Source organism: Lepus europaeus, chromosome 18, assembly GCF_033115175.1.
Source record: "Lepus europaeus isolate LE1 chromosome 18, mLepTim1.pri, whole genome shotgun sequence".
NCBI lineage: Eukaryota > Metazoa > Chordata > Mammalia > Lagomorpha > Leporidae > Lepus > Lepus europaeus.
In genome coordinates, this window is record NC_084844.1 from 17,185,059 (window position 1) to 17,200,903 (window position 15,845).

General features: G+C 43.3%; 1 protein-coding gene across 3 annotated transcripts in view; it reads left to right on the forward strand.

Moving 5' to 3' along the window:
• KANSL1 (KAT8 regulatory NSL complex subunit 1) overlaps nucleotides 1-15,845 on the forward strand; it is a 191,976-nt gene that overhangs the window by 160,752 nt on the left and 15,379 nt on the right. For all 3 annotated transcript variants that reach the window (XM_062215680.1, XM_062215679.1, XM_062215681.1), the window contains one exon: nucleotides 10,263-10,434. In XM_062215680.1, the coding sequence (XP_062071664.1) occupies nucleotides 10,263-10,434 (172 nt within the window). The remainder of the gene's footprint in view (nucleotides 1-10,262; nucleotides 10,435-15,845) is intronic.

Sequence of the window (15,845 nt, forward strand, 5' to 3'; positions counted from 1 at the left end):
TGGGATGCTGGCACTTCAGGCCAGGGCTTTAACCCGCTGTGCCACAACACAGCCCCTCAAATTATTTTTTAAAGTTTGTTTGAATCAAGATCCAGACAAGGCCTATACATTCCAGTGAGTTACATGGCTTTTATAGGTTTCTGCTTTATCTCCATTTCCTTGCATTTAAACAATTTTATGATAGGCTTATATGTAGTTTCTTCGTGTTTTCTTCCTTATTGGGTTTTACAGAATTTCTTCAGTCTGTGCCTTGGTTTCTTTCACTAGTTTCTATACAAACTTGGCAATGATCATTTCAGATACTGCTCTCGCCTCATTCTCTTTCTCAGTCTCTAATTACGAGGACATTGGACTTCACAGTTCCCTGTGTGCCCTTTATATTCTGCTGTATAACTTCTAGTCTTTTCTTCTGTCCTGTAGTTTCTATAGTTGTAATTAACCTAACAGTTCACCTACCACAACTCTTTAATAGGTCACATTCATCTGTTGAGTTCTTAAGTTTCTACTTGATTCTGTTTTCACATATTTTAAGAAATGCTGTGACCTTTCATTTACCTGAAATGTATTTTCCTGACTCTATTAGACATTTATTTTTAAAGTTTTGCTAACCCCACAATCTGGATTATTGGGAATTTTGTTTCTGTCATCTCTTGTTTTCTGCCAGTGTTGGGTATTGTGTATTGGAGCCTCTGATGATGTTTCTTCAGAGGCTTTCACCTTCGTCCCTGCCTGGGCGTATATAGTAAGGTTGAAAACCTTAATGCGTTTGAGGACTGAGCTGAATTGTGGCTGGGTTACACTTTGGGTAAGGCTCTGTCCACCCAGAGTTCATTCTGAGAGCCTAACCTTATTTCTCACCTTCTCCTGCTGAGAGCCTGACATGTTGAGCAGAGCGCTTGCTTCCCTTTGGAACATTCTGAAGGACCTGCACAGTGGCGTAGTGCGTAAATAGACGCCGCCTGCAGTGCCGCCATCCCATATGGGCGCTGGTTCAAGTCCTGGCTGTTCCACTTCTGATCCAGCTCTCTGCCATGGCCTGGGAAAGCAATAGAAGATGGCCCAAGTGCTTGGGCCTCTGCACTTGTGTGAGAGACCTGAAAGTAGTTCCTGGCTCCTGGCTTTAGATTGGCCCAGCTCTGGCCATTGCGACCATTTGGAGAGTGAACCAGCAGATAGAAGACCTCTCTCTTTCTCTCTCTTTCAGTCTCTCAAGTAAATAAATAAAATCTTTAAAAATGTAGAATAGAATGTCCTGAACTCTTAGTCTCTTCATCAGAGTGAGACTGCCAGTCCCTTGCTGCTTTTCAGGGGCATTCTGCTGAGCTTTAGTCTCCTACCCTTCACCATTCACCTGTCGCTGATTTCATGCTTCAGTTCCTCATCCTCTGTTTTCACCAGAAATTTGGCATTTCACATCTCTAATGTCCCTTCAGTCATATAAAACCACGAAAGCCCTCCACCAACGGACCAGGTTGTAGACATGTTTTCCAGAATCAGCCAGTGTCTTTAAGAAGAAATAGCTGCAAAAGGTGAGCTCACTTCTATGATTCTCTGCTCCCTGGACTCTTAGCTCCTCGATTTAGTGTTATGTTAACATTTCCTTGATATTTTGAGTTGTTTGTGTATATGTTTGCTTTAAATTTGACTTTTCCAGTTCTTTTCACTGAGAATGTTAGTCTATTACAAGCTATCCATCATACCTCTTTTTCATGCAGTTTATTTGAGGAAACTGGATTATTTATCCCTTAACTTCCTGTGACCTAGATTCTTCCGATTGTTTATCTGTAGGTTTATTTTGTTGCACCTTGACGTATCTAACTATTTCATTGGATGCTGGATATTTAATTTTACACAGCTGTAGCATGTGGATTGTTATCTTTCTTTAAAAAGACTTCGTTTTGTTGCCAGATAATTATTTGTCCTTTGTTAGAGTGGATGAATAGTTAACCTGCTTACTTAGTTTAGCACCACACCTAGGACAGAATCTTCACAGATCTTTCTGGAATGCTGTGTGCCATTTTGGCTTGTCATAGTATACAAGACTCCTTCCCCGTGTGAGCTCTGGAAACCATTCAGCTCATGGCTCCCCAGTTGCTCTTTTCCTGGTCTCACTTCAAAAGTTTGTGGGGCATGGAATTACCGTGGCTCACTTGGTTAATCCTCCGCCTGTGGCGCTGGCATTTCATATGGGCGCTGGTTCTAGTCCCGGTTGCTCCTCTTCCAGTCCAGCTCTCTGCTGTGGCCCGGGAAGGCAGTGGAGGATGGCCCAAGTGCTTGGGCCCCTTCACCCACATGGGAGATTGGGAGGAAGCACCTGGCTCCTGGCTTCGGATCAGCGCAGTTCTGGCCATAGCAGCTATTTGAGGGGTGAACCAATGGAGGGAAGACCTTTCTTTCTGTGTCTCTCTCTCTCTCTCACTGTTCATAACTCTGCCTGTCAACTACGTTTAAAAAAAAAAAAGATAAGTCTATTTTAGTGAAAATAATTTTTGAATTTCATGCATAGTATTTTCATAATAGGCATTTTCCTTGAACTTTTTTTATGCTTTTATTGAGAGACAGCACCTTCATCCAATATTTCACTCCATAAATGCCAACAATGACTGGACTGTGCTGAAGCTGGGTCTGCCACATGGTCAGCTGGAACCTATTACTTGGACTGAACTGCTGCCTCCCAGGGTCTTCATTAACAGGAAGCTGAAGACTGCAGCTGGAGTCAGACTAAAACCTAGGCACTCAGCGATGGAACTTGCATGTCTTAACTGCTCGGACAACACCGGCTCCCTTCCATGGATTTTTTGAGTTCCTTAAATACACATGCTGTTTAGTATTCACCAGCATTCAGGGTCTCATGAAGATTTCTGCAGCTCTTTTTTGTCATAGCCTTTTCCTCTTTGAAAAATTTCCCCTACAATTTCCTGTAATGGTAGCCTCTGAATTCTGATCTCTCAAGGTTTGTTTCCTAAGTTCAGTGAAACTGTTGTCCTCTGCTTGCACTCTTTATCCCTGCTCTCTGGGTTGTTCTTCTAGGAATAAACTCTAGGCAGTCATAGAGGCCACCCATTTGTTTCTTTAAAATACCTCAGAGGAGCTTCTTTAGGAAAGAAGCTTACAGTGGAGGTTAGAGTCAAGTGGCCCCAGCGTTTGGTGGAGGCTGGGTATGGTGGGTGTGGCAGCAGTGGTGAGCCAGGAGGAAAAGAGAGAACCAGGCCAAACTAAAAGAAATACTCAAACCTCTGGCAAGAACAGCCCTCTTATGGCACACCCCAGTGATCCAGAGACTGCCCATTGGTCCCACCTGTCAGACACCATCATTAGATCAAGTCCCCACCCTTAGTTTATCAACCATTAACATTAAGATATCAGAATTGAAACAGCTGGGTGAGTTTTGGGGTGACGAATTCTACCAGACCGATAATACCAGGTTTTGAATTTATGACTAGAAGGTTAATGGAGTCACTTTTAACTCCAGCCATGGCCAGAAACAGAAGTCCTGTGGTATTGTTTACTTTTCCAAATTATGTTACCAAATCATTCAAATATTCAGCAAAGTTGAGTAAACTTTACAGTGAATACTTGTACTCATTCCCCTGGCTTCTTCCACTAAAATTTTATCATACATCCATTCATTAATGCATCTTAGCTTTTTTTTTTTTTTTAAGGTATTATTTATTTATTTGAGAGGCAGAATTACAGATGGAGAGACAGAAAGATCTTTGATCCACTGGTTCACTCCCCAGATGGCTGCAATGGCCAGAGCTGGTCTGATAAGGAGCCGGAAACTTCGTCCAGTCTCCCACATGGATACAGCAGCCCAAGTACTTGGGCCATCTTCTACTGCTTTCCCAGGCCATTAACAGGGAACTGGATCAGAGGTGGAGCAGCCCATATGGGATGCTGACACCACAGGCAGAGGCTTAACCTATTATGTCATATTGCCAGCCCTAGTACATCTTAAAAATCAGTGGTCCTGGCCGGCGCCGCGGCTCACTAGGCTAATCCTCCGCCTTGCGGCGCCGGCACACCAGGTTCTAGTCCCGGTCAGGCACCAATCCTGTCCCGGTTGCCCCTCTTCCAGGCCAGCTCTCTGCTGTGGCCAGGGAGTGCAGTGGAGGATGGCCCAAGTGCTTGGGCCCTGCACCCCATGGGAGACCAGGAGAGGCACCTGGCTCCTGCCATCGGATCAGCGTGGTGCACCGGCTGCAGCGCGCCTACCACGGCGGCCATTGGAGGGTGAACCAACGGCAAAAGGAAGACCTTTCTCTCTGTCTCTCTCTCACTGTCCACTCTGCCTGTCAAAAATTTAAAAAAAAAAAAAAAAAAATCAGTGGTCCTCTCTCCTTTCCACTCCCTGAAAACTTGTTATATGTAGAGACTTGAACAGATCCAGGCTTGAGTTGCTGAAAAAAAGACACAAAGCAGCCGTGTGTACTTGCATCAGAAGATAACAATAATAGGGTCAGGCATTGACTGCGTGAGGCACCCACGTCATGTGCCATATTGGAGTGCCTGATTTTGCATCTTGGCTCCACTTCCCATCCAGCTTCCTGCAGGTGCATAGCAGGGAGGCAACAGGTAATGGCTCAAGTCCTTGAGTCCCTGCTACTCATATGAGAGATCTGGATTGAGTTCCAGGTTTTGGCATGGTCCAGCGCTAGCTGCTGGCAGACATTTGGGAAGTGAATCAACGAATGGAAGAACTCTTTCTGTGTCTCTTGTCTCTGCCTTACAAATAAGTAAAAATCAGATTTTATTTAAAAAGTATTCATACTTGGGGCCAGCACTGTGGTGCAGTGGGTTAAAGCCCTGGCCTGAAGCACCGACATCCCATATGGGCACTGGTTCTAGTCCTGGCTGTTCCTCTTCTGATCCAGCTCTCTGCTATGGCCTGGGAAAGCAGTAGAAGATGGCCCAAACCCCTTGAGCCACTGCACCCACATGGGAGACCTGGAAAAAGCTCCTGGCTCCTGACTTTGGATCGGCACAGCTCTGGCCATTGTGGCCATCTGGGGAATGAACTAGTGGGTGGAAGACCTCTCTCTGTGTCTCTACCTCATTTTGTAACTCTTTCAGATAAATAAAATAAATCTTTTAAAAAAAAAAAAAAGTAGCCATACTTTTTATGTTATTTACTATTGGTGATCACATCCTAGACTCATTTCATTAAGAGTTGAAGAGTGATGACTTGCTACTTGTATCGTTTCTGTTTTATTTATTAGCTAGAATATGTCTATAAAGTTTTTAGTTATTTGTTTAAACTGAGCAAAGAGCTTGAGTATTATTTATTTCCTTTTATTTACCAGTTTTCCAAATAAGTTTCATGCCATTATACAAGGAAATCAATGACATGTATGATTATAAAATCTTTGATTTAAAGATATTCTGGATCATTTCAAGCCATTTTAGTCATTCTTCTTGTTCAGATGGTCTCACTTTTGCCTGGTCATGGCCTGTGTTTAGGCTTCTTGAGTCTTCTTGCCTTGGCTATAGCTGTCTTTGAAATCTTCTCTCCGTTTATATTTAACAAGAATCTTGTTAGTCAGCTCTTCTTTAATGAAGTGCCTGAGGCAGCCTTACCTGAGGTTTATTTTGGCTGAACATTTCTGGAAGTTCGTAGTCAGGGGTCAGGCAGACCCCAGTTTTAGCCTCCAATAATGGCACAGTCCCGCAGTGACTTGTGTCTCTATGTCCTCCCAGAGCCACAAGGGTTTAGTCACAGGGTTTCCTTCCTAAGGCTCTAATTCAGTGTAATCAATTTCCAAAACCCCAACCTGTAATGACTGTAACTGGATTAGGTATCTACTCTCTCATAAGATTTTGGGGGTTAAACTCCTGTATGAATGTGGGGCCCAAAACATTCAAAGCATAGCAGAACCTATGCTTTGAATTTTTCTAGGAGGGATTACCGTAATGTGAAATCTGTGAGTCTCAAGTTTGCCTTCACAGTAGGCATAAGGTAATATCTAGTCATTCTTGGTTGCCACAGAGAGGAATGAGGTGGTCTGTATACCATGACTAGAGGCCAAAGAAGATGCTAGGTAATGACAGTGTGCAGTGCGGGCACCCTACCACCACCAAAAAAGAATCTTCTGGCTCAAAATGTCAACTGTTACAGAGTGATACCACTTACTAATTTAAGTACATTTAACAGTTTATGAAATCATTTTACTTTCCCCACAATTTCCATGAAATTGGCATTATCAGTACTTTAACCAGGTGGGTAAATTTGACATCATACAATTTTATTGAAGGTCCTAGAATTTAAAATTTGACGATAAATGTTCTATCATCATATTCTCCCTTTAAATAAAAATATTTCTTAGGACTTTGTAGAAGTAACAGAGTTGTGAACCAAGATACTAAATATTTCATCTTCTAAACAACCTTCTCAGGTACTCTGCAGTTTCTGTAGGTGCGGACAGCAGTAGCTTGTCTGAGGTTACACAGCTAGTAATGGAGTCAGGCAACAAAGCCAGAAGTCTGGAACCACAGCTCACATGTAAACACTGTATAGTGCCTCACAAAGAGAATATGCTGTCTGCTGGTTCACTCTTCAGATACCACAACAACTGAGGCTGGGCCATGTTGAAGCCTGGGGCCAGGAACTCCCATCTGGCTCTCCTACTTGGATGGCAGGGGCCCAAGTACTTGAACTATCACCTGCTCCCTCCCAGATGCATTAGCAGGAAGCTGGATTGGAGCAATTGGGACTCCAATATGGGATGTAGGCATTATAAGCGGCAGTTTAACCCACTGCACCATGAAGCTATCCTGTGTTTGTCATGTTTTTAAATCAGGATTCAGCTTTTGTTTATTTATTTGAAAGAGCAACAGGGAGGGAAAGACAGAAGAAGAGAGATCGATCTTCCATCTGCTGGTTCATTCCCCAATTGCCTGCAATAGTCAGGGCTGGGCCAGGCCAAAGCCATGAGCTCAGAACTCCATCCTGGTTTCCTACATGAGTGGCAGGGGTCCAGGCATTTGGGCTGTCCCCTGCTGCCTTCTAGGGGCATTAGCAAAAGGCTGGATGAAAACAGAGTAGCCAGGACTTGAACTGGCTCTTTGATATGGGATGCCTGTGTTGGAAGCAGTGGCTTGACTTGCTGCACCACGACACTGGCCCCCAACCATTTTAATTACTGGAAATTATCTGTTCTTTAATATTTTCAAAGACCTCACTGAAAAAAACAGACTAGTCTGAGACTTTCCCCCTTTCTAGGCATGCATACTGTTTGCTGATTGGATGTTATACAAACATATACAACATTAGAACATTATAGGCCTCTATGTAATGTAAAAAATTACAGCCCTCAGTAACCACTCCACCCCCATGATAATCACACCAGTGTTTTATTTGTATGCCTGTCTTCTCTGTAAATTGTAGATACTTTCTTTAGAAAGCATTACTATGTTAAGATTTCGTTTTAACTTGAATATCTTGGATATTTCTCTTAGGGTAGCTTATAGAGACTTAAAATATAGCTGCAATAGAATGCTCCATTTCTAAATAGGATAGGTAGCTAGTTTTTCATGTAACTAGTGCTTTTTTGGAAAAGGTCTTAAATGTGTGCTAGATATAGAATATCCATCCCTTTTCTCTTCATTACACTGGTCTTATAGCTTATCTAGGTAATTAGTCTGTCCCTGTCCACCTGCTCATGAGGTGGACATTAGAATGAAGCAGAGCTCCAGTACTCTACACTAAAGTCTCTTGGGTCTTGACTTCAGTCAATATACTTCTTCACACAAAGTGGGAAGTGATTTTCTGAGTCAATTTATGAGGAAGAAAAAATGTTTCCTTTCTAAGATTTCTTATTTTGACTTTTTACTTTTTTTTTTAGTCTTTAATATTCAAAGTTTTGGCACAGTTTTTATATTCTAACCAATTTTCCTAAACATTCCCATCCATCTACTGGGTAATGTGGTTTTCATCCCTGTCATCATATTCCCATCTCTTTACCTCCAAATGCTATCCCCCTAGAAAGCCAGCCCTGATCAAATAGGGCATAAAGAATACTTTTTTCCCAAAAGACTATGAGATGATGTCTCTGCAGAAGTGTCGTGTTTGTGGTTAGTATCTTTTCCTTTCAGTAGCATCAGCAAATTGCAGGTTGTTAGAATTTTTACTTCAGGAACAGGCGGTTTTTTTTTAAGATTTATTTATTTAGAAAGAGGAGAGACAGAAAAAGAGAGAGGTCTTCCATTTGCTAGTTCACTCCCCAAATGGTTGCAATAGCCAGGGCTGGGCCAAGTCAAAGCTAGGCGCTTCCTCTGGGTCTCCCACTTGGGTGCAGAGGTCAAAGTACTTGGGCCATCCTCCGCTGCTTTCCCAGGTGCATTAGAGGGAACTGGTTTGAAAGTGGAGCAGCCGGAACTCAAACCAGCGCCTATGTGGAATGCGGGCACTGTAGATAGTGGTGGCTTAACCCGCAGTGCTGGCCCCAAATAAAAATTTTTAAAAAAGAATTATTAGGGCTGACACTGTAGTGTAGTGGGTAAAGACACCACCTCCAGTGCCAGAATCCCGTATGGGCTCCTGTTCAAGTCCTGGCTGCCCCACTTCCAATCCAGTTTTGCTATGGCCTGGGAAAGCAGTAGAAGATAGTTCTTGGGCACCTGCACCTGTGTGGGAGATCCAGAAGAAGCTCCTGGCTTTGGATTGGCACAGCTCCAGCCATTGCAGCCAAATGGGGAGTGATCCAGCAGATGGAAGACCTCTCTTTCTCTCTGCCTCTCCTTCTCTGTGTGTAACTCTGACTTTGAAATAAATAAATAAATCTTTTTTAAAAATTCTGAAGTGCAGTTTGCACAATCTAACCTTCAGAAGACCTTCTTTCCTGGCCTCCATCTAGATGGCTGCTGGGTGGAGGCAGTTGGGGAATATTGAGAAGAGACCGCGTTGCTCTTGTATTCATCTTTCTCCTGGCAAGTCCACAAAGGGAAGCCATTTTCGAGAGCTGTCTCTGCTTGAAATAACTGCAGCTCCAGCAGATGTTCGAGTCGTGATGTTCTCTCTTGGTCTTCCTCACGGTAGACGCTTGCTTCTGGGGTACTGTCTTATAGTGCCATTCCAAGTCCTTCGGATTTTGTGGTGCCCAAATGACTGAGTCATGCTTTTGCAAATGTCAAACTTGCTCTCATCCTAACACTAGGATGTAAGGGTCCTGTATTCACCATGACCTCAGCCTTTTTTGTTCCACAACATTAAATCTGATGAAGACTTTTAACTGAGCTGGAGTGGTTATTGATTATTTTGGCTACAAAGATTGGAAGGAATTTCTGTTCTTTCGGATCTAACACAAAAACTTTGTGTACACTTACCATTTGTGTTCATTGTTTTTTGTTTTCATTAATTACATGTGAGTTTTTGTATTGGTGATTTTAGGCTAATTTAAAGGATAGTTAGTGAGTTACTTGTATTCCCAAGAAATTTTCTGCCTTGTGTGAAAGCCCTGTGAATTTTTGGAGGAGGTGAGAAAAGGTGAGAAGTATGCTTGGTTATTGAAGTCTTACCAGTGAGTGCAGGTTGTTGAAAAGAGCAAGTAGGGTCCATCCGGCAGTTGGGAGCCAACTCCTCACCTGAGCAGACAGTTGGAAACCATTGAGGTGGTGAAAGCATACTGTTTTTGTGAAGTGTTCTCAACAAAGCAGTTAATAGTGTTTAAACTGACACATGGTTACTGTACCCTGGGTAAGCTCTGAGGGCCTCAAGGAAAGATTTCGTTATTGGAAATTATTGGGGGGGTTCTGTTTATTTCGGCTCACTTTGAAAGTGTGCCAGAGAGGCCAGCACCGTGGCTTAACAGGCTAATCCTCCACCTTGCGGCGCCAGCACACCGGGTTCTAGCCCCGTTTGGGGCGCCGGATTCTATCCTGGTTGCCCCTCTTCCAGGCCAGCTCTCTGCTATGGCCCAGGAGTGCAGTGGAGGATGGCCCAAGTCCTTGGGCCCTGCACCCGCATGGGAGACCAGAAGAAGCGCCTGGCTCCTGGCTTCGTATCAGCGAGATGCGCCGGCCGCAGCGGCCATTGGAGGGTGAACCAACGGCAAAAAGGAAGACCTTTCTCTCTGTCTTTCTCTCACTATCCATTCTTCCTGTCAAAAAAAAAAAAAGAAAGAAAGAAAGAAAGTGTGCCAGAGAAATGGAAACCTCGTTAGCAGTGTCATATAGGTATCTTAAAAGGTTTTCTGAATCTTTAGGATAATGACTGGGGAGCTGGTTTTTATCCGATGCTGAATTATCATTTGTTTTGCTTTTCACAGGTTCACCGGAACAGCACAGTCCGCTCTGGCTGTGATGTGAATCCCTTCTGTGCACTGTGTGGTTCAGGCAGTGTCAACACCATGCCTCCTGAGATCCACTATGAAGCCCCTCTGTTGGAACGTCTTTCCCAGTTGGACTCTTGTGTTCACCCTGTTCTAGCATTTCCAGATGGTAAGAAAGATAATAGAATATGAAGTCCAATAAATGAGATTTAAGAGAGTTCCAGGTACAAGAAATCAACCATTGTCCTGGTACAGTTCAAATACTCTGAAGGTCACACTTTCTGTCAGCAAACGCTTCTCTTAGAATTTCGCAAAGAGTGCAACAGATGCACCAAACCAGAATGTGCCCCTGAAAGAGTGCAGCTTGTTCAGATTTCCCTCTCACTTCGGGTGATCAGAAGGGGCCTAGGGTCTGTGCCTCCAGCTGTAGAAAACCTGATCCATGTATATCTTTGGTGTTTTTTTGTTTTTTGTTTTAAGATTTATTTGTTTTCTGAAAGAGTTGGAAAGCGAGAAGGAGAAAGAGAAAACAAATCTCCCATTTACTGGTTCACTCTCCAAATGGCCACAACAGCACAGGCTGGCCAGACTGAAGCCAGGAGCCAGGAATGTCTTCCAGGTTGCTCATATGGGTTCGAGGGCCCAAGGAATTAGGCCGTCTTGCACTGCTTTCCCAGGTGTATTAGCAGGGAGCTGGATTGGCAGTGGAGCAGCCAGGTCTCAAACTGGCACCCATATAGGATGCCAGCATTACAGGTGGCAGCTTAACCATTGCACCACAACACTGGCCCCCATGTATACCTTTTGCAATGTATCATCTGTACCATGATACTAAACAGAATGGGCAGCCCTGTTCTGGGAGAATGTTCTGTTGAGGTGTGTGTGTGGTTATATGATGGCTTTTCAGGGTATACATAAGCATGGATCCTCAGAGTTAGCGTGTAATGTTTTTCTAGAGGTTACCTGCCCATTAAGTCTCTGTTTCTGCTAGTCCTCCTTTCCCACCTTGCCTTTCCTGCCTCTCAAACAAAAAAAGAAGAAGAAAACACATAATTTGTTTGTTTATTTATTTGAAGGGCAGAGTGGCAAAGAGAGAGACAGAGATCTTCCATCTACTAGTTCCCTCCCCCAAAATGACAGCTACAGCCAGAGTTAGCTCGAAACCAAGAGCCAGGAACTTCATCTGGGTCTCCCACATGGGTAGCAGGGCTTAAGTACTTGGGCATCTTCTGCTTATTCAAGCACATTAGCAAGGAGCTGGATCAGAAGCAGAGCAGCCAGAATTGGAACTAGACTCCAACGTGAGGTGCTGGTGACACTAGCACTGTTGTACCACAAAACCAACTCTTCCCACCTCTCTTTTGTCAAGTACCTTCCACTTGAGAAGAAAAGGACACTCCTTCAAACCATAATAAATCTCATTGTATGGAGTCATACCCCAAAATAAAAAATGGTGGATGCCAAGGACATTGAACAAAAGGGCCATTTCTAAGAGTTCATAAATCTCCTGAATAAACATTCTCTGGGATTTAGACTTTTTTAAAAATTTGGTGGGTGTGGACAGTGGGCATTGTGGCATAAGTGGTTAAGCTGCTACCTGCAATGCCAACATGCTGGCTTGAGTCTTGGCTATTCCACTTCTGATCCAGCTCCCTGCAAATGCACCTGGGAAGGCAGTGGAGGATAGTCCAGGTGTCTGGGTCCTTGCACCCTCTTGGGAGATCAGGATGAAGCTCCTGGCTTTGATCCGTCCCAGCCCTGGGTAATCCCTCTCCCTTTTCTGCTCCCTCTCCCTCTCTTCCTTTCTCTCTCTAACTGACCTCCCCACCCAAGAAAAAAAAAATTTTTAATGTGGGTAGGGGGAGGGCCAGGGATGTGTCATACACAGTGCTAGCATCCCATATGGGCGCTAGTTTGTGTCCAGCTGCTCCACCTCTGATCTCGCTTCCTGCCATTGGCCTGGGAAAAGCAGCAGAAGATGGTCCAAGTGCTTGAGCCCCTGCCACCCCTCCAGCCTCCTGGCTTCATCCTGGCCTAGCCTCAGCCATTGTAGCCACTTAGGGAGTGAACCAGCAGATGGAAGGTCTTTCCCTGTCTCTCCCTCTCTGTAACTCTGACTTTCAAATAAATAAATCCTTTAAAAAAAACCCAACAATTTAAAGGAAAAATGAAAATGGAGCTACTGTATTTTATGTAAACTTCAGTTTATGGCAAGATTATGTGCTTTGCCCATCGTATAATAATTGCTAAGAGTATTCCTAATTGAAGTTATGAGAGCAAGTGCTTGGCCTAGTAGCTAATAATGACACCTTTGTTTGGAAGATCTCTCTCTCCCCCTCTCTCTAACTCTGCCTTTTAAGTAAATAAAAATAAATCTTAAGAAAATATAAAAAGAAGTTCACATCTTATTCATAGATTTTTTTTCTCACACTACATCAGTTAAGTCCTAATTATCAATTAATTCTTATTTCGATGGCTCCTATTTTAGTTTTTTTCAAAAAGGTGTACAGTCTGTTTTCAAGAAATTATTATAGTTAGAGTGATTATTTATCCTCAAGAGATTAAATAATGGAAAGTCAGTACATAAACAGCCATAAAATAAACCATAACCATGAAATAAAATACCATAGTGATTCCAGAAGAAATTCTTAATTTTTGAAGAATGGAGGCAGGTCATGAGATTATGTGAAAAATCACTAAAATCATTCCAGATGATGGAATCTCTGACTTCCTGTAGCCTATCTAGGGCAGTAGTTTCAAAATGTTTTCGATCATGTTCCCCTATTTGAAATGTAATTTTAAAAAATCATAAATTTTTATATATATATATATATATATAGTTGCAATGGCATTTTCTAGAATACTATGCTGATTCACAAGTATTATGTGTCAATTAAAAAGTATTTTTGGCCAGTGCTGCAGCTCGGTAGGCTAATACTCCGCCTACAGCGCTGGCACACCGGGTTCTAGTCCCGGTCAGGGCGCCGGGATTCTATCCCGGTTACTCCTCTTCCAGTCCAGCTCTCTGCTGTGGCCTGGGAAGGCAGTGGAGGATGGCCCAAGTGCTTGGGCCCTGCACCCCATGGGAGACCAGGAGAAGCACCTGGCTCCTGGCTGTTTCATTCCCCAGATGGCTGCAACGGCCAGAGCTGGGCCTGTCTGAAGCCAGGAGCCAGGAGCTTCTTCTGAGTCTCCCACATGGGTTGCAGGGACTCAAGTATTTGGGCCATATTCTGCTGCTTTCCATAGGTCATAGCAGGGAACTGGATCAGAAGTGGAGCAGCCACAACTCAACAGGTGTGCATTTTGGATGCTGGTGTTGCAGGCAGCAGCATAACCTACTATGCCACAACTCCAGCCCTGAAAATCCCCTTTTTAATTGACAATTGATCAAACATTAGCTGACTGTTCTTCAAGTGATTGAGTTATTTCTGGGTCACTTAAATCTTGTAGCCAAACACCCTTTATGAGAAAGAGGTGCTGTGGTATTCCTGTTGCCATGTGATTTCTGGCAAGAGCAGAGAACTTGGAGTACAAGGATAGCAAGCTAGTCAGGAATCTTGCAGGGTCTTGAGGTTGCAAAGTCTTGGCTTATCTGAGGCTAAATGACTAATGAGTTTGAATAGTTTAAAAATTCAAATCCAGGTCATCTGATGTATATCATTCGTTTCAATGTGTTCCATGTTGCTTTCCAGACAGGTTATTAAGAGAAGTGAGTTTTCAACTCATTTCAAGTGTCTGGCTACAGGCAGAGCCACCAAGAAGACTTGGGAACATTTCTTTGATTACTTTCAGGATTATAATGAATTGAATGACTTCATATTTCAAGAAAAGTGCCTGAACCCTATCCTTGTTCTCATTGGCTGTCACCCCACTAGCAGTATGATCATTTATCAGCAACATCACCCTGTACAGTTTTTGGCAGTCTTTCTCAGTACCCAGTTAGATGCACCTAGGCCATCTGCCTGACATTTCCTGTTCTGTCACTCAACATCTCTGCCAGGAAGAACTTCTTTATTCCCCTTGAACACTTCTGTCCTGCCGAGTGCATCATGATAGGAAATCTGACGGGTACTCTTCTCCTTTGCATACTTTACACCTACTCTTGTCGTCCCAATGCCAAGCAACCATTGTTAGAAGTGAGGGTGAAAGGAAGGAGAGAGGGAGCATCCCTTTCTCTAATCTTTATCCTTTTTTTTTTTTTTTTTCTTATTAAGACTTTCGTAAGTCTTAGTAACAGATTGAGAGGGAGAGAGAGAAATCTTTCATTTGCTGGTTCACTCTCCAAATGATCACAAACACTCAGGGCTAGGCCAGGATGAAGCCAGGAGCCCAGAATTCCATCCAGGTCTCCGTCCCATTTGGGTAGCAAGAGTCCAAGCACTTGGACCATCTTCCACTGCCTTCTCAGGCACATTAGTAGGGAGTTGGATCATAAGCAGCATCCAGTACTCGACCGATGCTCTGATATGGGATGCTGGCATTGCAGGTGGTGACTTAACCCACTGTGCCACAACACCATCCAGTTTTCATTTTCTTTCCCCTAAATACCATTATTACTGTCAGACGTACTCATACCCCTCCTAATGGCTTTAAGGCTTAGACTAGAAAGTCGATGATTAAATTCTCATGAGACTAAATGAGAATGCATATATTTTTACCATCTGAGGCAGATCTCTGTGAACTACTGGATTTGTGAACTACTAGATTATACTTCTGTAGGTTGTCTTGATTACCCTGTTTAATGTTGTACTTACTGGGATAATTCTGTTTTGTACAATACTGAGAACACAGCCTATAAGTAGTTATTACCAAACTCTGATATAAAAATGGTTCTGTTGAATTACTAATATCTTCATTTATTGGGTATCTGGAAGGGCCCATCCTCTACATTGAAAAGTGTTTGAATGTGGTACTTAGCTGTTCTGTGGCCCAAACACATCTTTTAAGTAGAGTTTTACTGGTGGCTCCTAAGCAGTTAGTGTAGTTAGAATCACAACCAACTGCTCCTCTTCTGCCACCTTGTCTGCACCAACCACTCCCATTAAGTGTGCCTAGAGGGGATAGAAATTCAGTTAAGTGTGTAATTATCGACAGTTTTGTGCCTGGCTGTGGAAGGTGGAGGGATTAGGATGTAATCTTCAGATTCCAGCATGAAGGGCTTTGCTTCCTTATCGTTCACATAATCAGTTAAGTTGATCCCTAGTCAGAAGTGCAGAGGATGTGTATCTCTGAGAAGAATGTCAACTTTAAGTTTGTATAAATAGCTTAATAAGCACGCCACCTGCTGGCTGTGAATATCTGTGCTGTTTTGAAGGGAGCCTGCCACAGTACATATGAGGCGACAATTTCCCTGCAGGAGGAGGAAGTGAGTAGTACAAACACCCCAAAAAAGTGTGCTTAAGAAAATGGTAGACAGCAGTGGGCAAACAGCCAGGTGAATCATGGAATGTGAGAAGGTGGTGGGCCTGAAGTCAGGGTTTTCTCATTCACCTTTTATTTTGTTTGAAGAAATAGTGACTTAAGAGAACATATATAGTAATCAGTTTAATAGTCCTATTATCTGCTTCATAAGGAACT